Consider the following 18,635-nt stretch of genomic DNA (forward strand, 5'->3'; position numbering starts at 1 on the left):
AAATAATTATAAAGTTAATGTAATTATAAATCTATAATTACAATATAAATCTCTACAATTATACAAATGCAACTGTGTGTGTGCGTTCGTTCCTTATAGACTCTGAAATGGCTGAACAGATTCTCTTTAAAATTTACAGAAAATTAGTGTATAATTCTGGGAGTGATCTTAGTTAAGTTTTTCTCAGAATACCCGATAATTACCGATAATCAAAACAGTTATTTTAATTCATTGGTAAAGCCATTTTTTTCCATGTCATTACTTAGCAACAAGAATAGAACAAGCCATGAAAATTCTGTAGGTAATTTGAGAGCGTGTATTTTTTGCATGTGGTCTGTAGGTTCAAGCCTCGTATGTAAATTTCTTAATGTTTGTTTTTGTTAACTGGAAAGATTTATAAAAATTTTATAAAAATCAATATTGAGTGCGATATAGAATAACATTTTGGACTAAGTTACTGCATGGAGGCATGTGAGGCTTCCTCCCAGGCGATTTAACAGATTTCGATGACAAAAATATAGGAGTGAAATATTCGTTGATTATCATTCAATCCTGGACAACATCGGGCCTCCCTGCTAGTTTATAATAATTAGCATTATAAATTAGATATGCCATGACTCACCTGTATTGACATTCATGCAGATGTAGAGTTCCTTCTTGTTGATCTGAAGTCGTCACATCAACTACTTGATTCTTGCCCTTTGTTGGGTTGTGGTAATTTACTACGAGTATGTAGATATCCGTTTCAGGAATGTCTAATTCCATATTGATGCTTTTCTGGAGAAAAAAAAAAAAAAGAAAAAAAAAAAAAAGATTCAAATTTGAGATCACTTCATCCAAACATTTAATTCAACTGTAGAACTTAATACACAGCTTTTCTCATGCTTTTTATGGGTGAACTAATCCCCTTATATTTTCCTTTTAGTCTTCCAATTTTTTTTCTTCAGTGAATTATCGATTGGACACCAATCTGCCAGATTATAACCCCCCCCCCACCTAAAAATTCAATATTTAAAGATTTATAAAGGCATGCTCAGTTTCTAATACAATGTTTGAATAAATCGATCACTCATATTGAAACCAGTTGGTATTTGCTTTTAAATGCCAAATTTGATCAATTTAGTTTTTTTTACAACTAAATTGATCAAATAACTAAACTAAAAAAAAGGCCAACTTTCACGAATTTAGCCTTTTTTACAGCAGTTTGGCCTTCAAATACCATCTGATTTCAACATGAGGGATGGATTTACTAGAATGTTGTATTAGAAACTGAGCATCACCTATAAATCTTTATTAAAAAAAAAAAAAAAAAATTAAATAATCTGGTAGAGTAGTGTCTAATCTATAATCTGAAACAAGCCAAAAAAAAAAAAAAATATATATATAAAGAGCTGTGTGCATTGTACAGATCAACCTTTTTGTGTTATTACATGTATTTGCTTCCCCACTGAGCAAATTAGACATGAAGCCGTTTTTTAATGTGGGGAGGGGAGCTAGTAGTACTGCCTCTTGGTATATAGGTTGCCCCTACATGGACCAAAAACTGATTGCCCGAGGGCAATGGTCTTTTAGTGCAGCATCTGCCAGAACAGATGCTACACTGATTTTTATCATGGGCCAAGAACGGCCGGACTGTTATTTCAATGGAAGGTGTTTGAAATCAAATTTCTGGTTCCGTCTTGTAAGACTATCACAACATACTTTCTAAATGTGCCTAACATCAGAATTTCCATAAATAGAGCCTCTTTGGAACACATTGTTGTGAGACTGCTTCTTTGCAGATTACAACTTTGTTTTCGAATCAGCTATCAGATTTCTATCTAGAACCGTTCTAGAAATATTTGAACTTAGTTCCAACAATCATTCGATCTTCGAATGGCATCTAAGCCTGATAAGTGGTGAAAAAAAAATGTTTAAAGATTTCCAGAAAAAAAAAAAAAAAAATTATTCTTTCTCAAATCTATCATTTCCATGTTTTCCTTGACTGATCTTCCCTTAACTGATTCTGCTATCTCAACTGTTCTACGAGGGTCATTCCAGCAGTAAGGCCTAATTTTTTAAACTCTAAAACTAAAATGCTGAAAACCTATGAAGACGGGATTGAACTCGTTTCTCTACATAGTCACCACCATTCTCAATGCATCTTTGCCAGCCTCTGGATGCCTTGGTTGTAAAAATCCTCAGCACACCGTCACTCATATCTATCGCCACTGAATGGAAGAATTCAATGATGCATCTGCTTCTGATGCATGTTCATAACAGGGTTTGCCATCTTAGTCTCACACTGCCAATATTTGCAAGAAAGATGAAACCTTCAGATCATGAACACTTCAGTCATAACAATGCAATCTGCAATCCCTCAGATTCATTCATGTGGAATATAAAAAGTAGGAGACATTACTTTTGGAAAGCCTCTTGTAAGTGTTCAAATTCAAGGACTACCCCCCCCCCCAGTTCATTTTTATTACTCCTACCATATTTTACTTAGCTAGCAGATTCAGTTCCCAAAGGAAGGCTAACAAACTTTCTCTAGATTAGAGTTTTCAACCGTCTCCATTGTAATACACATCTTGTAAACTGGTTCTTATATTTGGTTCGTTTATTTTCTACATCATACATCTACATCCTTACTAAAATAAAATATTCCAGATGTAGTTTTATTCATAAAAACTAGATAACTAATCCTATAAACTTCTATTGCATTTAAACTGATAAATCACAATTAGAACCGTGTATTTAGTAAAAATATTCATTCTGGTTGCATTTTTTTTTTTTTTTTTTGTTGCTTAGCTTGGAACATCAGTCCAGAACTAAATATACAGTTAAAGCAAAATAGTTCTTTTAATTTCATTTTCACCATGCTTCTAAACAGTAGATTTCTATTAATTTTAACACGTGCACATGATGGAGCATTAACACAGAACTGGACAATACAACCTAACTAGAGACTGCGCAAAACACCATAGCAAGAAAGGAAAAATGTATCATTTAAACTTTCCTGATGAAGGCTTTTGTAAAAAAAAAAAAAAAAAAAAAAAAAAAAAAAAAAATACTGCACATCTGATCTTTTAAGCATCAAGTTTTGAATTTCACAATGCTTATGTACAGTGAATTTCTATTAATTTTGAAATTGTGTTGACTCTAAAAATTTCCAATACTATTGATTTATTCATTAGTAACATTTTAAAATTGTACACGTAAAGAATTCTAATTACCTGTTCAGAGCTGATGATCGCCATTCCTTCACTGTAGAGCTGACGAAGTACGGTTGCATTTCCATAGAGACTGGCAAGTTTTCTTTCGCCGTCAACTGTGATGTATGCATTGCTGCCGAGTACGTTGGGGAAACCCATCAGGTCTGGAAAGCGATAGTGAAGGCATCTGAAATGAAGTGCAATTTTAGAATAGACAAACTTAGTTACACGATTAAAAACAGTTTAATTTGAAAATTTAGAATTTAAAACAAGCCAAGCATTGGGGGGGGGGTCCCCTCTACGAGTGAAAAAATTTACTCCCCATGATTAATATTTTTTTTGCAAAATTTAAAAATTCAAAGAGTGGTTATTGAGAAAAGTCCGAACAAACAGGAGTGAATTCCTAGGTTCAATCCCATCTTTGTAAAGAGACAAATTAAATCAGATGACCTTTCTACGAGGGGGGGGGGGTCGTCAATTCGGGTTAATACGATCAAAAAATTTTAAATTCCACCGATTAAGTATTCTATGAAGAAGATTTGTTAAAATTCAAAACTGATTTTAAAATTACAACATTCGACTTTCTAAGTTTTCAAATTCAATTTTAAGTCATTTGTATAAATCCAAAGATTCTATTGTTGGCATTGGTTTCTCCGATACTTTTCTAGTCAGAAAATTTTCTAGACAGGCATCAAGTAGTTATGGGAGGTAATACGAGAAGGTTGTCAACATCCTAAGTGAAAGGGACTTGTGGAACAAACTGGATTTAGACTCCAAACACCCAGGTTATCAAGGATACTCAGAGCAACTATGCAAAGCTGTAGCTTATATATTTTAAGTGTAAAAAATGTTTAGAACAGAATTTTCTACATAAAGCTAGAATAAGACTACATTAGAAAATTCCTTTGAAAGCTAAAATTAGATCCATGTTCAGGAGCTTGTGCCAGAGACTATGAATGTGAGAACATCTGCAGGTGAGGAGTTTGATCATACATACAGCAAGTTGGAAAATGATAAAAACTATTACATCTCAAATAATTGAGACATTACAGCTGTTATTAAAAAGACAATGAAAAAAAATAATGAACTGTACTTTGGGGTAATTGCACCAACTAGCTAAAAGTGCTCTTTCGGCAACCATGCATATAAGGAGTACATTTTTTTAGTTGGCGCAATTACCCCAAAGTATGGTACTGCTACACATTATCAAAGCAGCAACACTATCAGTCTGAAGATCCAGCGTCCTAATCTGCTATAATAAATAGTCAATAAGTTGTAAGACATCTTTCTCGAAAAGATGAAAAAGTATGCGTTTGTGATAGCTACCTGACCCTCTCTTCCCATGCAATATACATTCATACATCGTGGAGTATTATGTATGTATACTGCATGTTAGAAAATATAACTGGAAGCATTGTTAAACCTCAAATAATTTTGTCCCATTATTACTACATCTGTTTAAATGATTTGGACTAATGTTATGACCCTTTAGGCTGTGATCATAGCGTAGTATCTGTTAACTGTGGCAAGCAGGACCAAGGGTCAGAACATTGATTTGAGCGACGTACATCAGATTTAATATAAAGGGAATTATGGACAAGAACCTATTTTAGTAAAAAGTTTGAGGTTTTTAATCTATATAGCTATAAAAGTGAGAATATGCGCGCGTGGAGACAACCTTTATACTCAAATTTTTGATCTAACAGACTTTAAATTTGGTGTATAGGGTATTCAGACATGTGGAAAACTAGCACCCCTTTTCCAGATGAAAACAGTCAAAACTGAAAAATTGATATGGGTGGGGTGAGGGGTCATCGGATTTTATCTATGAACTATATCACGCTTGCACATGTGAATCATTAGATTAATTTCTTACGTATTTTTATATTTCATAAATTGTTCGCAATTGGGAAATGTTTATTTAATCCATAAAAAAAAAAAAGTTCGGTTTGGTAGGCTTATTCGTATTAGATCTGAGTTGATATAAATAAAATATGTCACTGACTTTCACTTTGTTTAGCAAAAGTATTGCTGGTGTATAACGAGGAACAGTCCCTTCTGATAAATACTGGCACAGAAAAAAAAAAAAAAATTCAAAGACTAATGGAAACTTAATTTATTGTATAAAATTGAAAATTTTTCAAAATATATTGATAATATTTTATTAAAAATTCAGAGTTTTTAATGAAGAGTTTCAAAATGAAACTGAAATTCTGAATTAGTCAGACTTCCTGGGTATATACCGTCAAGACTTCTAAATAGAAAGCAAAAATGAAACAAGTTTAACTTACCAGGTAAAACTAGTAAAAAAAAAAACAAAAAAAAACGAAAAAACATTGATAGCAAACTTTGAACATAAATATCTGTATAACATCACAAACCATGCATCACAGTGGCTCCCTCTGTTCAAGCAGGAATACAAAAATAGCGACCACCTTTGCAAGAAAGATACTCCCCCCCCCAAAAAAAAAATAAATAAATTTGCTAAAATCGACAAACTGTACTTTTTTTTTAAAAAAAAGGTAAAAGTGTATTTTAGGAATTTAGAACTTAATTACTAGAAGGATTAACCGACAAATGTTTCTGAAACGTTACTTACGGCTTATTCTTTGAGATAACACATTGTCTGGTGATCCTATCTTGTAAAACGGTGGCTTCATAGTATTGTTGGGGTATGAGAACAAGATAATCCTGCAAAGAAATATTGTAAAATATTTTTTGCAAAATAGTATTTTAAAGTCATGTATCATTTAAAAAAAGTGAAAACCATCAATATAAATATAAAAATAAATTAATACCATTTAAAAAATTAAATACAATTTTTAAAAGAGGGATATTAAATTCACAAGTGATTCCCAGATGCTTATATATCTTCATCAGGAAAGTTGAGGACATTACACTTCTGCACAGTTCTTGCAGGAGACGTCAACGTCCTACATACAGCACCTGGTATTTCCAAATGGTCACCCATTTAGTACTGACTAGATTCAACATTGTTTAACTTCAGTGATCTAATGAGAAGTTAATAGTTTGTTTGAAGCAGGAATGCATATTTTTCATAGTGTTTGGGGTGGGAAGTCACCACCTATGAAGGCCTGGAGGCCACTTGATAAGGGTTCATGAGCGTCAGTGATTATTAGTAATGGAACCTAGGTAGTATTTGCATATTTTAGAAGATAGCTCAACAGAAACTTGAAAACAGTCATTATAGTAAGCTGGGAAGCAACTCCATTGTATCGTGTTCTGTAGACTGGCAGTTCTAGAAAAGGAACTTTACCGATGGAATTTACGTTTAGTTTTAGGCAAATAATGAGAAATCTGTGACAATTGTTGCAGCTAGACGATTGTCTGCTGTAGATGTTCTAGGGAGGAGGGGATACCATATATAGAAGTTCAGTAGAGCGCCTGCCATGAAAATAAAGCTTGCCTTACCAAAAGTAACTCATCTGTTAGCATGTCCCCTGGCACTTTGATTGAAAGGGTCCATTCCCCTGGATTGAGGACAAAGGTGGAACTGACATCTGCCACTTTAGTAAAGGATGGTTCATTGGTCGGCTTAAAAACAATTGTGGCTTCTTGTTCTGTGTCAACCACAATCCTCGGAGTCAACTTTAATTTGCCAGTGATGTCCTTGTCACCCTTATTGTGATAACGGATCAACAGGCGATACAGGGCTGGCTTGTGGATCTTGGTTCGGATCAGGATTTCAGGCTGGTAACAAAGAAACGGTTTATTCAGTTTAGTTTTAAGTTTCAGAAGGATCAATTAAACTTTAAGGTGTGTAAAAAAGAAAAAAAAAAAGAAAAAGAAAAAAGGGAGATAACTTATGTAGTTTGATTTTTAAGTTTTTCTACAGGTTTTAAATATTTTTCATCTTTAAAATTTTCTTGTATCAACTTATTTTTACGTTGCATTTAAGAAATTCAGTTATTTTTATTTACAAAAATAAAAATTTTTTTAAATAGAAATGAAAGCATTGGGAAGTTAAAGGAAAACATCTTTCATTAGAAGAAAAATAAAATGAAACTCCAAAACTTAAAATTTGAAAATCTTATAAAGTGAAAATTTGTTTTAAAGCCTTATTCTTATCTAGAATTTTCCTCTATATTGCACAAGTTATTTTTATCAAGAAAATCATTTTTAAACTATTAACAAGCATTCTTAGACATTACAATGCAGGTCTTGCAAGTTTGAATTATTGTTGAATTATCAACCTTTGTTTCGATTTGGAGAAAAAAAAAAAAAATAGAGTCATTCCTAATACTCCAAATTTGATTTTTCTTAGTTAAACCGAACATGTGGGGTCCTCATCCACGAGTGAAAAATTGACTTTCACCATGACTAATGTTTGTGCAGGATTGAAAAACAATCCAAGGTGTGGTTATTGAAAAAAAGTGTAAACAAACAAACAATTTGGGGGGCAATTTTAACCCTATAATGCCCCCTTGGGAGTGAAGTACAACCAGAGTTATCTCAGAGATCCGTCCTAGCAAGAATTTACTTTCACCATGACTAATGTTTCTGCAAAATTAAAAGTCCAATGTGTGGTCATTGAGAAGTGCGAACAAACGAACGGGAGTGAATTACTAGATTCTTTGTCGGGGGGGGGGGGGCAAAAATTGAACTACTTTATTTTTGAATATCTTTAAGTCACTGGTATGTGCAGGTTTTTATTTAGTATAGGAATTCTGAACAAGAACCTTTTTAATTGAAAAATCTTTTCTAAAATTTTCAGTGGTATCCATTTTTATCAAAGACTTGTAATTTTCTTTATCTCCCCCATTTTGCAGAATCTTGCTTAGTGTGAGGGGGAAGGGTGAGAGAAGAACAGCTGTACATTCAATCTCATTGACAGCGGTAGCAAAGTCAGTGATGCGTTTTGTGTGGTTGACACGAATATTGAATTTCAAGGTTTAAAAAATATTTCAAGTTTTAACGTTTGATTTTTTTTTTTTTTTTAAAATTAAAAATAAGAAAAAAATGGTTACCTGTTTTTCAGACATGATAGCATAACCTTTCGAAGAAAACTGAGGGAATTCAATTTCTGAAAATGCAAAATAAGTTACACCTCCTCCAGGCCGATAGCCATCTTCGATTTCATATTGATGCTGGTGCAGTGTGGGAAAGTAATAAGTTTTGATTGGTCTGAAATGAAGAGTTATAAAATTTAATTTTAACTTAATTGAAGAGTTTTATATTTGGTTAGTTGAACATAATCACAATTCAAGCAGTCATTCATATAAATAGGATAGTGTGCGTGTTATTTTGTGTCACGCTTACATCCGAGTGATTGTCGTTTGTTATGGACTTCCATTTCTTGTAATAAATAATTTTACCAAGAATTATTCATAAATTTTGGTTTCGGTTCAAGCTGAAGTCCTGAATATTTTTATTTTTGAAATCCCAACATATACATATATATATACATATATATATATATATATATATATATATATATATATATATATATATATATGACATTTACTATAATATATACAAAATCTGTAGGAATTAAAATATAAAACTCTGCATAAATTAAAATGCCATATTTAAGCATACTTTACGACCGGGCTACATCTTTTCTGAGCGACTCATTTGTTATGACTTTCCATTTCTTGTAATAATTTTACCAAGAATTAAGCTTTGGTTCAAGCTGAGGCACCCAAGTCAGATATATTTTTTTATTTTTGAAATCCACTTTATAATATAAGAATCAATGGGAAATCAACTATAATATATACAAAATCTGCAAGAATTAAAATATATTTAAGCATATTTTACGACCAGGCGTCCATGTTAGCTTAGATAAACTTTTGAAGTTTTAACAAAAGAGCTATGATAATTATCAGGGAGTCTCCATTTTATGCTGAACATCCACAGAATGCCAACACAATATTACAAATTAAAGTCCACTGAAATTTCCACAGATCCTGCTAGTTAGTTTTAACTAGCATTTTACATGCCGACGCGTGTTTGACATTTTAGAAACTGATTCCCAAACTATTTCTTGCCAGGTCATTATTTAAATTATATAACTTGAAATAGGATCGTTTCATTTGGAAGTAATTTCCTTAGTTGAGGCAAGATTTGTTTGGACTGGATGCACTTCAACATAAACCCAATCCAGTGAGGTGATGGACTGTAGTTATCGAATCACCATTGCTAGGTAATTACCTACTAAGGCTAAGGAAAACTTCACCTGACAGGACAGTTGAAAAGACATACTAACTACAGATCAGGGACGTGCAAGCACATGCCCCTTTACTCCCATTTTAAAAGTGCCCTTTTCAGAGGAATGCATTATAGCCCTGTGCACCAGAGACATTGTCCTACACTATTTTTGTACTTTTTTTTACTCCAGCACCTGGGTCTGGAAAATTCCTCTACATGCCACAGATAGAGAAAGACTGTTGAAGGCCAATCAGTCCTTATGTAGCCGTCAGCCACATCTGTTTCAAATTTCCTTAGTTTATTCCCACTTAAATGGTTCGATTTCTGTGTAGCTAACTTTCCATAAATATATTCATGGCGATATTAAGTTCTACATATGTATTTAACAATTGAAGTAACTGAAAATATCTAGACAAAATATAGATGCAGTACCTATATAAGAGCCAGGTACGTCCAAGGATGGAATATTGCTGTCATCTGGGCAGGAGCTGCTAGGAAGACCTTTTCCTGCCTTGAAAGAGTTCAGAATAGGCTTCATAGCCTAGTGGGAGTGCCCTTTTCTCTTCCCTGCAACCTCTTTCTCACAGAAGAGACATTGCGAGCCTGTCTATTTTATCGTTATTTTCATGGCAAGTGCTCGTCCGAGCTCCAATCTATGGTTCCCCTCGCCAAACATTCACAAGAAACTCGTCTGGCTGTAAACATTCAATAATTTCTCCCACTATCTGTGCCTAAACCTAGATTCCCTGAACAAAGCTTCTTACAACTGCACACCTGTGGAACTCTCCCGTTTCCCTGCTTTCCAGCTGACTACAATATGGCTGTCTTCAAGTCCAACGTAAAGTTCTTGAGCCGTTCCCCTTAAGTAATCCAATCTACAAAATTTACACTAACGATTACTATATTTTCCTTTTGACCATTATACACTCTTTAACCCTTATCCTCGAGTGGCCTCTGGGCCTTGATAAGTGGTGATTCCCTTGTAAAAAAAAAAAAAAAAAAAAAATGCAAATGTAATACAGAGATCAGACCATTGGTTTTATATACAAACAAAGGTGGACTATAATTGGTCTCCTTCACTGGACTTTTCAGTCTCCGTTTTAGTCTGCCTTCTGTATTACATCAAATTTGTTTTGTCATTTATTTCAGTGATCTATGATATTTGCGAAAGTCATTACGCACATTGTATTCACCGTATAGAACCACTTGTGCCATTATTTTAAGCATTAAGTAAGAGTTTATGCAATCCTCCATTTTGGTTAATCCAAGAGATAAAAAAGGTCAACCTAAATTTTTTTTTCCACTACAGAGTCACAGAACTCTTCAGCATTTGATATGCATCTCCTCACACACAAGACCGATTGATCAACTGAAAATTTCGTTCTTTTTAGAAAAAAGGAGTTTCTCCTCAGACATTTTGTATTTGTACACAAGTTTTTTTTTTTATACATATACACACGTGTGCATATAAAAATTATAAAATATCGTGTGTGTGAAGGTTTTATACAACATCACGTGAGTGTCCCTAATGGAGGTCTGAACAGAGCTGAAAGGGAGAAACAGACCAAATATCAAGGTCTCATGTATGATATGAAAAGAAACTGGAATCTTAGGGAGATATCAATCATACCATTTATTATAGGTGTTACAGGGCTTATGAAGAACTTAAAGTCCTACCTTACTAATATTCCCGGTGAATCAAATGCAAAAGAGATCCAGACAATTGCACTTAAGGAAACAGTGAGGATACTAAAAAGAGCTCTTGGTTGGTTTCAATAAAAAAAGCAGGGGAATGTTGGCAGCTGGTTTGGCTGCCCCATACCCAGTGTTACAATCTTAAAAAAAAAAAAAAAAAAAGTTGCGAATACTTACTCATCACACCTCATGCCCGCCACCCTTGGTTTGCAAATACATTGTCCAGTTCGTTTGTTACATGCCATTGTAGCAGAACCACCAACATTGCAATCACAAGCTGAAATTAAAATATTAAATAATTTTTATGGAGGTAAGTAGCTGCGTTCTTTAATAGAATTCCGGACAAATGTTGGAGTGTAAATTGAGACTCCATGTGCACAAGTGGGTGTATGTAGGGGGGGGGCAGTCATTCTTTGAACGAAGTCAGTTTTTGTTCAGCATTTCGCCCATATATTAAAAGCAAAGATTCCAAAAATCACATAAATTGATCAAGTTTTATTTTTATAAGAAAATTTGGTAAATGTTACCTTATGCTACAACAGAACCACGACGACTAATTGGATTTTTTAAGGGTATTCAAGGTCGCTAACGAAATCTGGAAGCGACCACTTGAAGATTCCTCTATGCCCGTTTGCATGCGAACGTATCATGTACGAAACTACTGAAGGCGGTGAAACAGCGCAAAATAGTCCCGAGGTCCAGGGGGTTCATACCATGCAAACGGTAAATTTGCGATGGGTTCGATTATCAGATTCATTTTCAGCGACCTCAAATACCCCTAAATAATTAAATTAGAGTGGTCGGGGTTCTGTTAGCATAAGGTAACATTTACTGAAAATTTTATGAGTATTATAGGAGTAACTATCTTCCCTACTATTTTGAAAAAATTAAAGGGAGACTACTCAATTCATATTTTCCCCATTAATTGCTTAAAAATGATTTAAAAGTGAAGCATGCGTGGTCTCTCGTGAGTGCACAGCAAATGAGGCATGAAACAACTGACTAAGTTCAGCATTGCCCCCTCCCCTATTTAGTCCCAAACTTCCTTAGGGGGAGGTCAAATCCTGGTGAAAATAAAAACGATGCAATTTTAGGCCTTAACAAATTTGAGTTCTGCACAATGCAAAAAAGAAATTACCATCCTTTGCTCCCAAAAGTCTCCAAGGCCTTAACGTATATAAATTAGAGTTCAGCACCATATAAACTTGTAATAGACAGAAAATTTTGGACAAACATGGTAAAATAGGCCCCCCCCCCCACAAAAAAAAAAAAAAAAAAAAGGAGTGTTTTTTTATTAACCCTAAAAGAGCCTCTGAAACACACCCAAGAGTTATCGCGAAGTATAGACAAAATTATAGAAATCAGTTACAATTTTTCAGGAAGTTTTCTAAAAATCCAAGGCATCAATTTTTTTAATAAGCACAAAAGTGTCAATTTTAGCCATTTTTACCCTAAAGGCACCCCTAGGTTGGGAACGGAGTTTTCCTGGAAAATCTGTCTTTTTTTTTTTTACTCATGTTTAAGGAGTGTGCAAAATTTCCAAGGCGTAGTTATTGAGAAAAATGCGGACAGACGAACGGACAAGGGGGAATTTACAGATCCCCTCCCTTTTACGGAGGGGGGGGGGAAAGGACAAAAGTAAAAGATATTTGATAAAATTACAAAACTTGACGATTTATTTTCCCTTTTTTTTTTGACAACCGTTTAGTCATTGCAAAAACAAAAGTTGGTCTCCGTTCACACCAAGTTTCCTGTTAAAAATCTTGGTTGAACCTGTACAACATTAGCAAGTCAAATAAAACAATGTTTGGGAGGAGGAGGATAAGCAAATTAAATTTACCTTTACATCCAAAGGGATTAATTTCAGAGAGTCCGTAAGTTCCATCTCTACACTGGTCACAGTTCCTTCCGGTCACTTCAACCTTACACATGCACTGTCCACTTACGACATCACAAACGTTGATTCCACCAATTGTACCGGCTTTGTAGCAACCACATTCTGAAAGGAATAAAAATTTAAAAAAAAAAAAAAAAAAAGTATTTTTAGTTATCAATATGAAAGTCACTTTATTAGAAGAAAACTACGGTTTTTAATGTGGCCAACTATCTATAATATAAATAGCAGCTGTGTGTATGTATACCCGGCTAAAACTAAAAACTGACAAAACAGACACACAAAGTTAATATTTTGTTAAAAAGTGGAGGAGAAATATTAAAATTAACGACCCATTTATTAAAATTGATATTAAAATTCCAGGGTATGTTAATGAGAATTTAAGGGACTTTAAAAATGCCACCAATGGAATCTTCTGTAACAAAAAGGGCAGTTGTCTATCTAGCTAAAACTAAAAAAAAAATGACAAGTATCCAGTTTCCATTTCTTTCAATGGGGTTGCCATGGATAAATATCTAAAATTTCGAAAATATTCATTTGCTGATCCTAGATTGATGCATATCTTATTGAGAGATCCTTGAATAAGTTGAACCATTCACATTTTTATAGTATTTGAAAAAAAAAAAAAAAAAAAAAAACCTTGCTTCCGGCTTACCCCTGCATCCAAGAGCATTGTTAGTGTCGAGATCCCAATATCCAGGTTTGCAGGTGTCACAGATGTTTCCCATGACCCTCTCTTTGCATTCACAGAGTTTGTCAGTCATGGCTGCACCAGGACCACAGCCTCCAAGAGGTTGTCCTGGAACTCTTATAGCACCGGCCGGATTACAGTTGCAGGCTGAAACGAAATGAAGCCAAAGTAAAAAATATCAAGTTGAAACTATTACAATAGACTCGGAAATTCCTACAATCTTTATAATTTTCGAAAAATATTCCTTTTGAAATCAATAGAGTCAATACTATTAAAATATATTTTTTCTTCGGTAAAATTGTCAACTAAATATTCTTTAAATAAGTTTAAATTCATTTGAGATTCTGTTTGTAACGTCAACTAAAACAAATACAGACATAAGGTAAATTCTACTCACCAATACAACGTGGAAACCTGTAATAGTTTTCTTTACAGCGATCACACTGCAGACCTTCAAAATTGTTTCGGCATTGACACTGACCAGTGATCTGGTCACAGGAATGACCCATCGATCCGTACAAGTCACAATTACATCCTACAAACAAAAACCAAAAACATGGTCAACAAAAAGCCGTCAAAGACAATATCTTTATTAAAACAAAAGGGCAAAAATAATTATGTTCATTCATTTTTTTTTTTTTTTAGATAAGGAACAATAATTTTTATCATTTGGATTATTTGAACTATTGCTTTCATTTTTAGTGTTATGCTGAAACCTGACCTTCATGTTGGTATGACTTCATGCCACATGACGAGTTAGGCAATATCAAATTTTATCAGTATTTTCAGGAGGTGCAGAATCTTGAGGTGGTACCAAGCTTGTAAGCAAATACTGTATTGGCACACTAATAAAGTTCTGGGAGTAAAACCAATGACAGATTATTGGATTGAGAAATACGTATCAGGTGGCTTGCTGTAAAAAGGACCGGTAACAAATTCCTTTTCTATCAACTGGACAAAAAATAAAAAAAGCCCTGTCTAAATTCTTTTCTTTGTGTCTTTGCAAGACTTTCATACACAACATCAGATCCATGTTAAAATGGAACGACTACATTACAAGAATAGTTTCATCCTTAGTGTTCTTTGTAGATTAATAACCTTTGATTAAAAAAACATACCTTGCTCGTTTCAAGGAAAATTCATAATGGAAGTCATCAACGATTGACAAAGATAAATCAATTAAAACGTAACATGTTTTTGGTTTTCCACACAGATGTCCGATTTATTCACATGAAACACGAGATTACATCTAAAACACTCGTTTATATAAACAATATACTTCAAGTTATTCAAAAGCTTAAATGACAAGTCACCTGAACCAGACAAGGGAGGTAACTCCATTGTTCAAAGGACAAAACTTGTGAATCTTCAGTGTTACAACATTGACAATTTTCCAATATTATTTTCACATTCCAGTTGATGTAATCTCCGACCTTTCTGAATCCTGGAATTTATACAGAAATCCAATCAGAACCTTTTATTTAATCCATGGGATGGAATGAGAGCATATTTTCCCATGAGTATGGAGGTTGAAGGTTAAATCCTTATTATGGGCAGTACTAATACAATTCAGCTATCTGCCCATGCTACCCTCTGATTAAATAAAGGATTCCATCAAACATTCTGTACAGGTTCCACAGTTCAAGATAAACATGAAGGTCGAAGGCTACATTGGCTGAAAATACTCGAAACGAGAACAGTAGTTTTAATTCAAATGTAAAAATTTTTTCCTGTACTAGCATTTCAGTCCGGTGTTGCCCGGGTGTTTGGCGGTATGTGTTGAGCAAAAAAAAAAAAAAAAAAAAAAAAAAAATGAATAAAATAAAAATGGTAGGAAGGCAGGCTCGAATCCATACTGTGAAGGAGGAAAAGAACGGAAAACTGACGTCTTCGCTGTTACGACCACCGCCAAACCGGAAGTGACGTAGGTTTAAATTAAGGCCAGACAATCGAAAAGAGGGGAGGACTTTCGAAAATATCGGTGAAAAAAAGCGACCCCTCCCTGTAGAAAAGTGCCCAGTTGAGGGTGAAGAAATTAATGTTTTCAGCCAATATTTCGGTATTTGTCTGAAGGGTCGAGCTTCAAAACGATACTGATCTTGTGAAAATTCGTTGCCTCTGTCGACAGTTTTAGGCAGACATGCAAACATAAATACATTTATATATTGGTAACTCAAATTTTCGATCAAAACCAATTAAAAAGCTTGCCCTATCTCTGAATAGCCTTTATATAAAATTTCAAATGTTTAGACCAGAAATTGTCTGAGTAATTTGGTAGAGACTATAGGTCAATTGTTTTAACTTTGACCCCTATTATGACCCCTTGACATTCGTTTTGGACTAATCAAGTTAGATCCATGTCGAAGGAACCTATATTTAAAATTTCAAGTATTTAGACCCAAAATTGTCGGAGGAGTTTGGTATAGCTCTCAAAGGTCAAATTGAACTTTGACCGCTTAAAAGGATTACAAAGATTTTCCCAAATCTCAGTACCCTGTATATCAAATTTCGAATCTGTAGACTGAAAATTCAGAGTTATTGCATAGGGAAATGTACAGACACGTTCACTTTTATAGATCATGGCATCTGTCAAGGGATACAATTGAAAACAAAAACCCTACAACAAGATCAAACAATTTGAATAACATTTTATGTGATGGGGGGGGGAGAAGGTCAAATAATCTTCATTATAATTTGTACAATAATCCTGAGGGGTCTGGAAGCACAGGATATTCATAATATCAACTTAACGTCACTATTATTAAATTAACATCACCATTAATGTTGCAAATGGAAGTCTACTCGCCTGCCTCTCTAGGAGGGCAAAGTTAGACAAAGTTTGTTTTAATAGAGGAAATTTAATTCCAAAACACGAGTCCTTTGAATGAAGACAGTGAAAACTACCTCCGTTGCTTCACTAATTTAGGATAGTTTTTGACCCAAAGAGAAAATTGAAGTCCACTTACTGACACATTCTGGATACTTATAAAATCCTGAAGCACAACGATCACATTTTAACCCTGAAAAGTTGCGCTTACAGACACACTGACCGTTGTCATGACAACGGGTGTCTGTCGATCCAGGAGCAACGCAACCACATTCTGGAAGAGAGAGAGAAAAAAAAAAAAAAAAAAAAAAAAAGTAGTTTAAAAAAAACGAAAATAAGTTAAAAACTTAAATTTTCTATATAGAAATTTCAGACAGTTTTTCTTTCTCGGACAATTAACATTTTTTTAACATTTTCTATAGATTGTCATGTTTAGAGAATTTTAAATTTTAAACTAACCTCCCATGGTCATATATTCTTTAACTTGTCATCGAATGCCATTAAGAACATTCAGTATGTTGAACTCACTATAATTTAAAAAAAAAAAAAAAAAAAAAAAAAAGCCCAGGGATAATACCACATCAGGTATCACTGGTTCAAAGATTCCAACTATTTACAAAGCCCCTGAATCATGGCTTCACCATCAAATGTAATTGGCTAGGTCTACAAATTCAGTATGCAAAGTTAAGACGCCGAAAATGAACTTTTTACCTAAATATGGAATAGAAGTCAGTACACATGAAACGAAAAACGAAACCAAATGAACCATTTGTTTTATGAAATAAACTTTACATATCTATAGATTTTTTTTAATCTTTAAAATATGGAGATTTTATTTCAAAAAGTAATTTAAACTTTCATAGTTTACATTTATATAAATATTTTTTAAAAATATTTAAGTCATATCGAAATTTCAAATTTTCATAATTTTATAAGTTTTGGCATAAATTATGTATCAAAATAAAGTAGCCATCTATTGGCTTACGAAACCGAAACTTCATTTTTTATAAAATTTAATTTTAAACATTTGTATGACATTTTTACAAAAAATTGTGATAAAACTTGAAAGATATATTTCAAACATTTATAGAAATGTAAATTAAGTTTTCATAGCAAGTGTTAAAAACAAAACTTTATAGCATGTTAAAAAAAAAAAAAAAAAAAAAAAAAAAAAAAATGAAAGTTTATTTTGTTTCATGATGGCACAAGAAATTTTAAAATTTAAAATTTTAAAAATTATTTTCCATGTTTTGTATTCCATTTCATATTTTGATAGACAGAATCCACTTCCGGTGTCTAAACTTTGCATACAGATTTTTTGTACATAGCCATGTAATTTAATCATACCAAATTCTTATTAGGAGACACTGAGGGATAAGTGGCTATGACAGGCATGCACACACTGCAAAAGACAATGGCTGCATGCGAGAGTGAACCCAAAACTGATTAAGCTACAGTCGAACGTGCATGCAAGGTTAAAACAATACACTAGCTATTGTATATTCCAACATTTAAAAACACCGGTAGAAATTTTTGAACTCCCGCATACTAGAGATAGTATCTGGGAAGAGGTTCACTAGCTGCCCTCAAAACAGATACAAAACTGTTGTGAGGTGTGGTGTCGAGGAAATAGACATTGGATCTTGGGAGAGGATTGTAGATAAGCACACAAGATGGAAAAGAACCGTGAACTAACATCTGAAATCCGGAAAGGAGAAGCAAAGGAGTGCTGCCATGGAGAAACATGGCCACAAGAGCATTGATGCCACCAATTAAAGGACAATGCAGGTTTGGGACCTTTGTAACAGATGAACCCCCCCACCCCCACATTGATCTTTTCAGATATAGCCAGTGCTGAGCAGAGAACAAATAGGTCAAGAACACATCGCCCATAGTCGACCCTATCCTTATATATATATATATATATATATATATATGTGTGTGTGTGCTTATATAGTACTAGCCTGAATACCCGGGTATTTGTAGGTGGTAAAAAAAAAAAAAAAAAAAAAAAAAAAAAAAAAAAAAAAAGCGACCCCCTCCCTGTAGAAAAATGGTCAGTTGATGGTTAACGAATTAATGTTTTGGGCCAATTTTTCGATATTTGCTGTCCAAAGGGTAGAGCTTAAATGATACCGATCTCATGAAAAATCGGTTAACTAT

The 18,635-nt window shown here is 33.8% G+C and overlaps 1 protein-coding gene across 1 annotated transcript in view; it reads right to left on the reverse strand.

Moving 5' to 3' along the window:
- Positions 1–18,635, reverse strand: part of LOC145261093 (laminin subunit alpha-like) — a 192,906-nt gene that overhangs the window by 119,878 nt on the left and 54,393 nt on the right. Inside the window, exons 11-20 of the mRNA XM_080119281.1 lie at positions 16,612–16,746; positions 14,043–14,180; positions 13,610–13,792; positions 12,901–13,059; positions 11,238–11,337; positions 8,183–8,339; positions 6,627–6,905; positions 5,794–5,885; positions 3,216–3,381; positions 623–777 (exon numbers count right to left, since the gene is read on the reverse strand). Coding sequence (XP_079975407.1) covers positions 623–777; positions 3,216–3,381; positions 5,794–5,885; positions 6,627–6,905; positions 8,183–8,339; positions 11,238–11,337; positions 12,901–13,059; positions 13,610–13,792; positions 14,043–14,180; positions 16,612–16,746 — 1,564 coding nt within the window. The remainder of the gene's footprint in view (positions 1–622; positions 778–3,215; positions 3,382–5,793; positions 5,886–6,626; positions 6,906–8,182; positions 8,340–11,237; positions 11,338–12,900; positions 13,060–13,609; positions 13,793–14,042; positions 14,181–16,611; positions 16,747–18,635) is intronic.

This window comes from Euprymna scolopes, chromosome 37 (assembly GCF_053919585.1).
Source record: "Euprymna scolopes isolate OS-2025 chromosome 37, ASM5391958v1, whole genome shotgun sequence".
In the NCBI taxonomy this organism is placed as follows: domain Eukaryota; kingdom Metazoa; phylum Mollusca; class Cephalopoda; order Sepiida; family Sepiolidae; genus Euprymna; species Euprymna scolopes.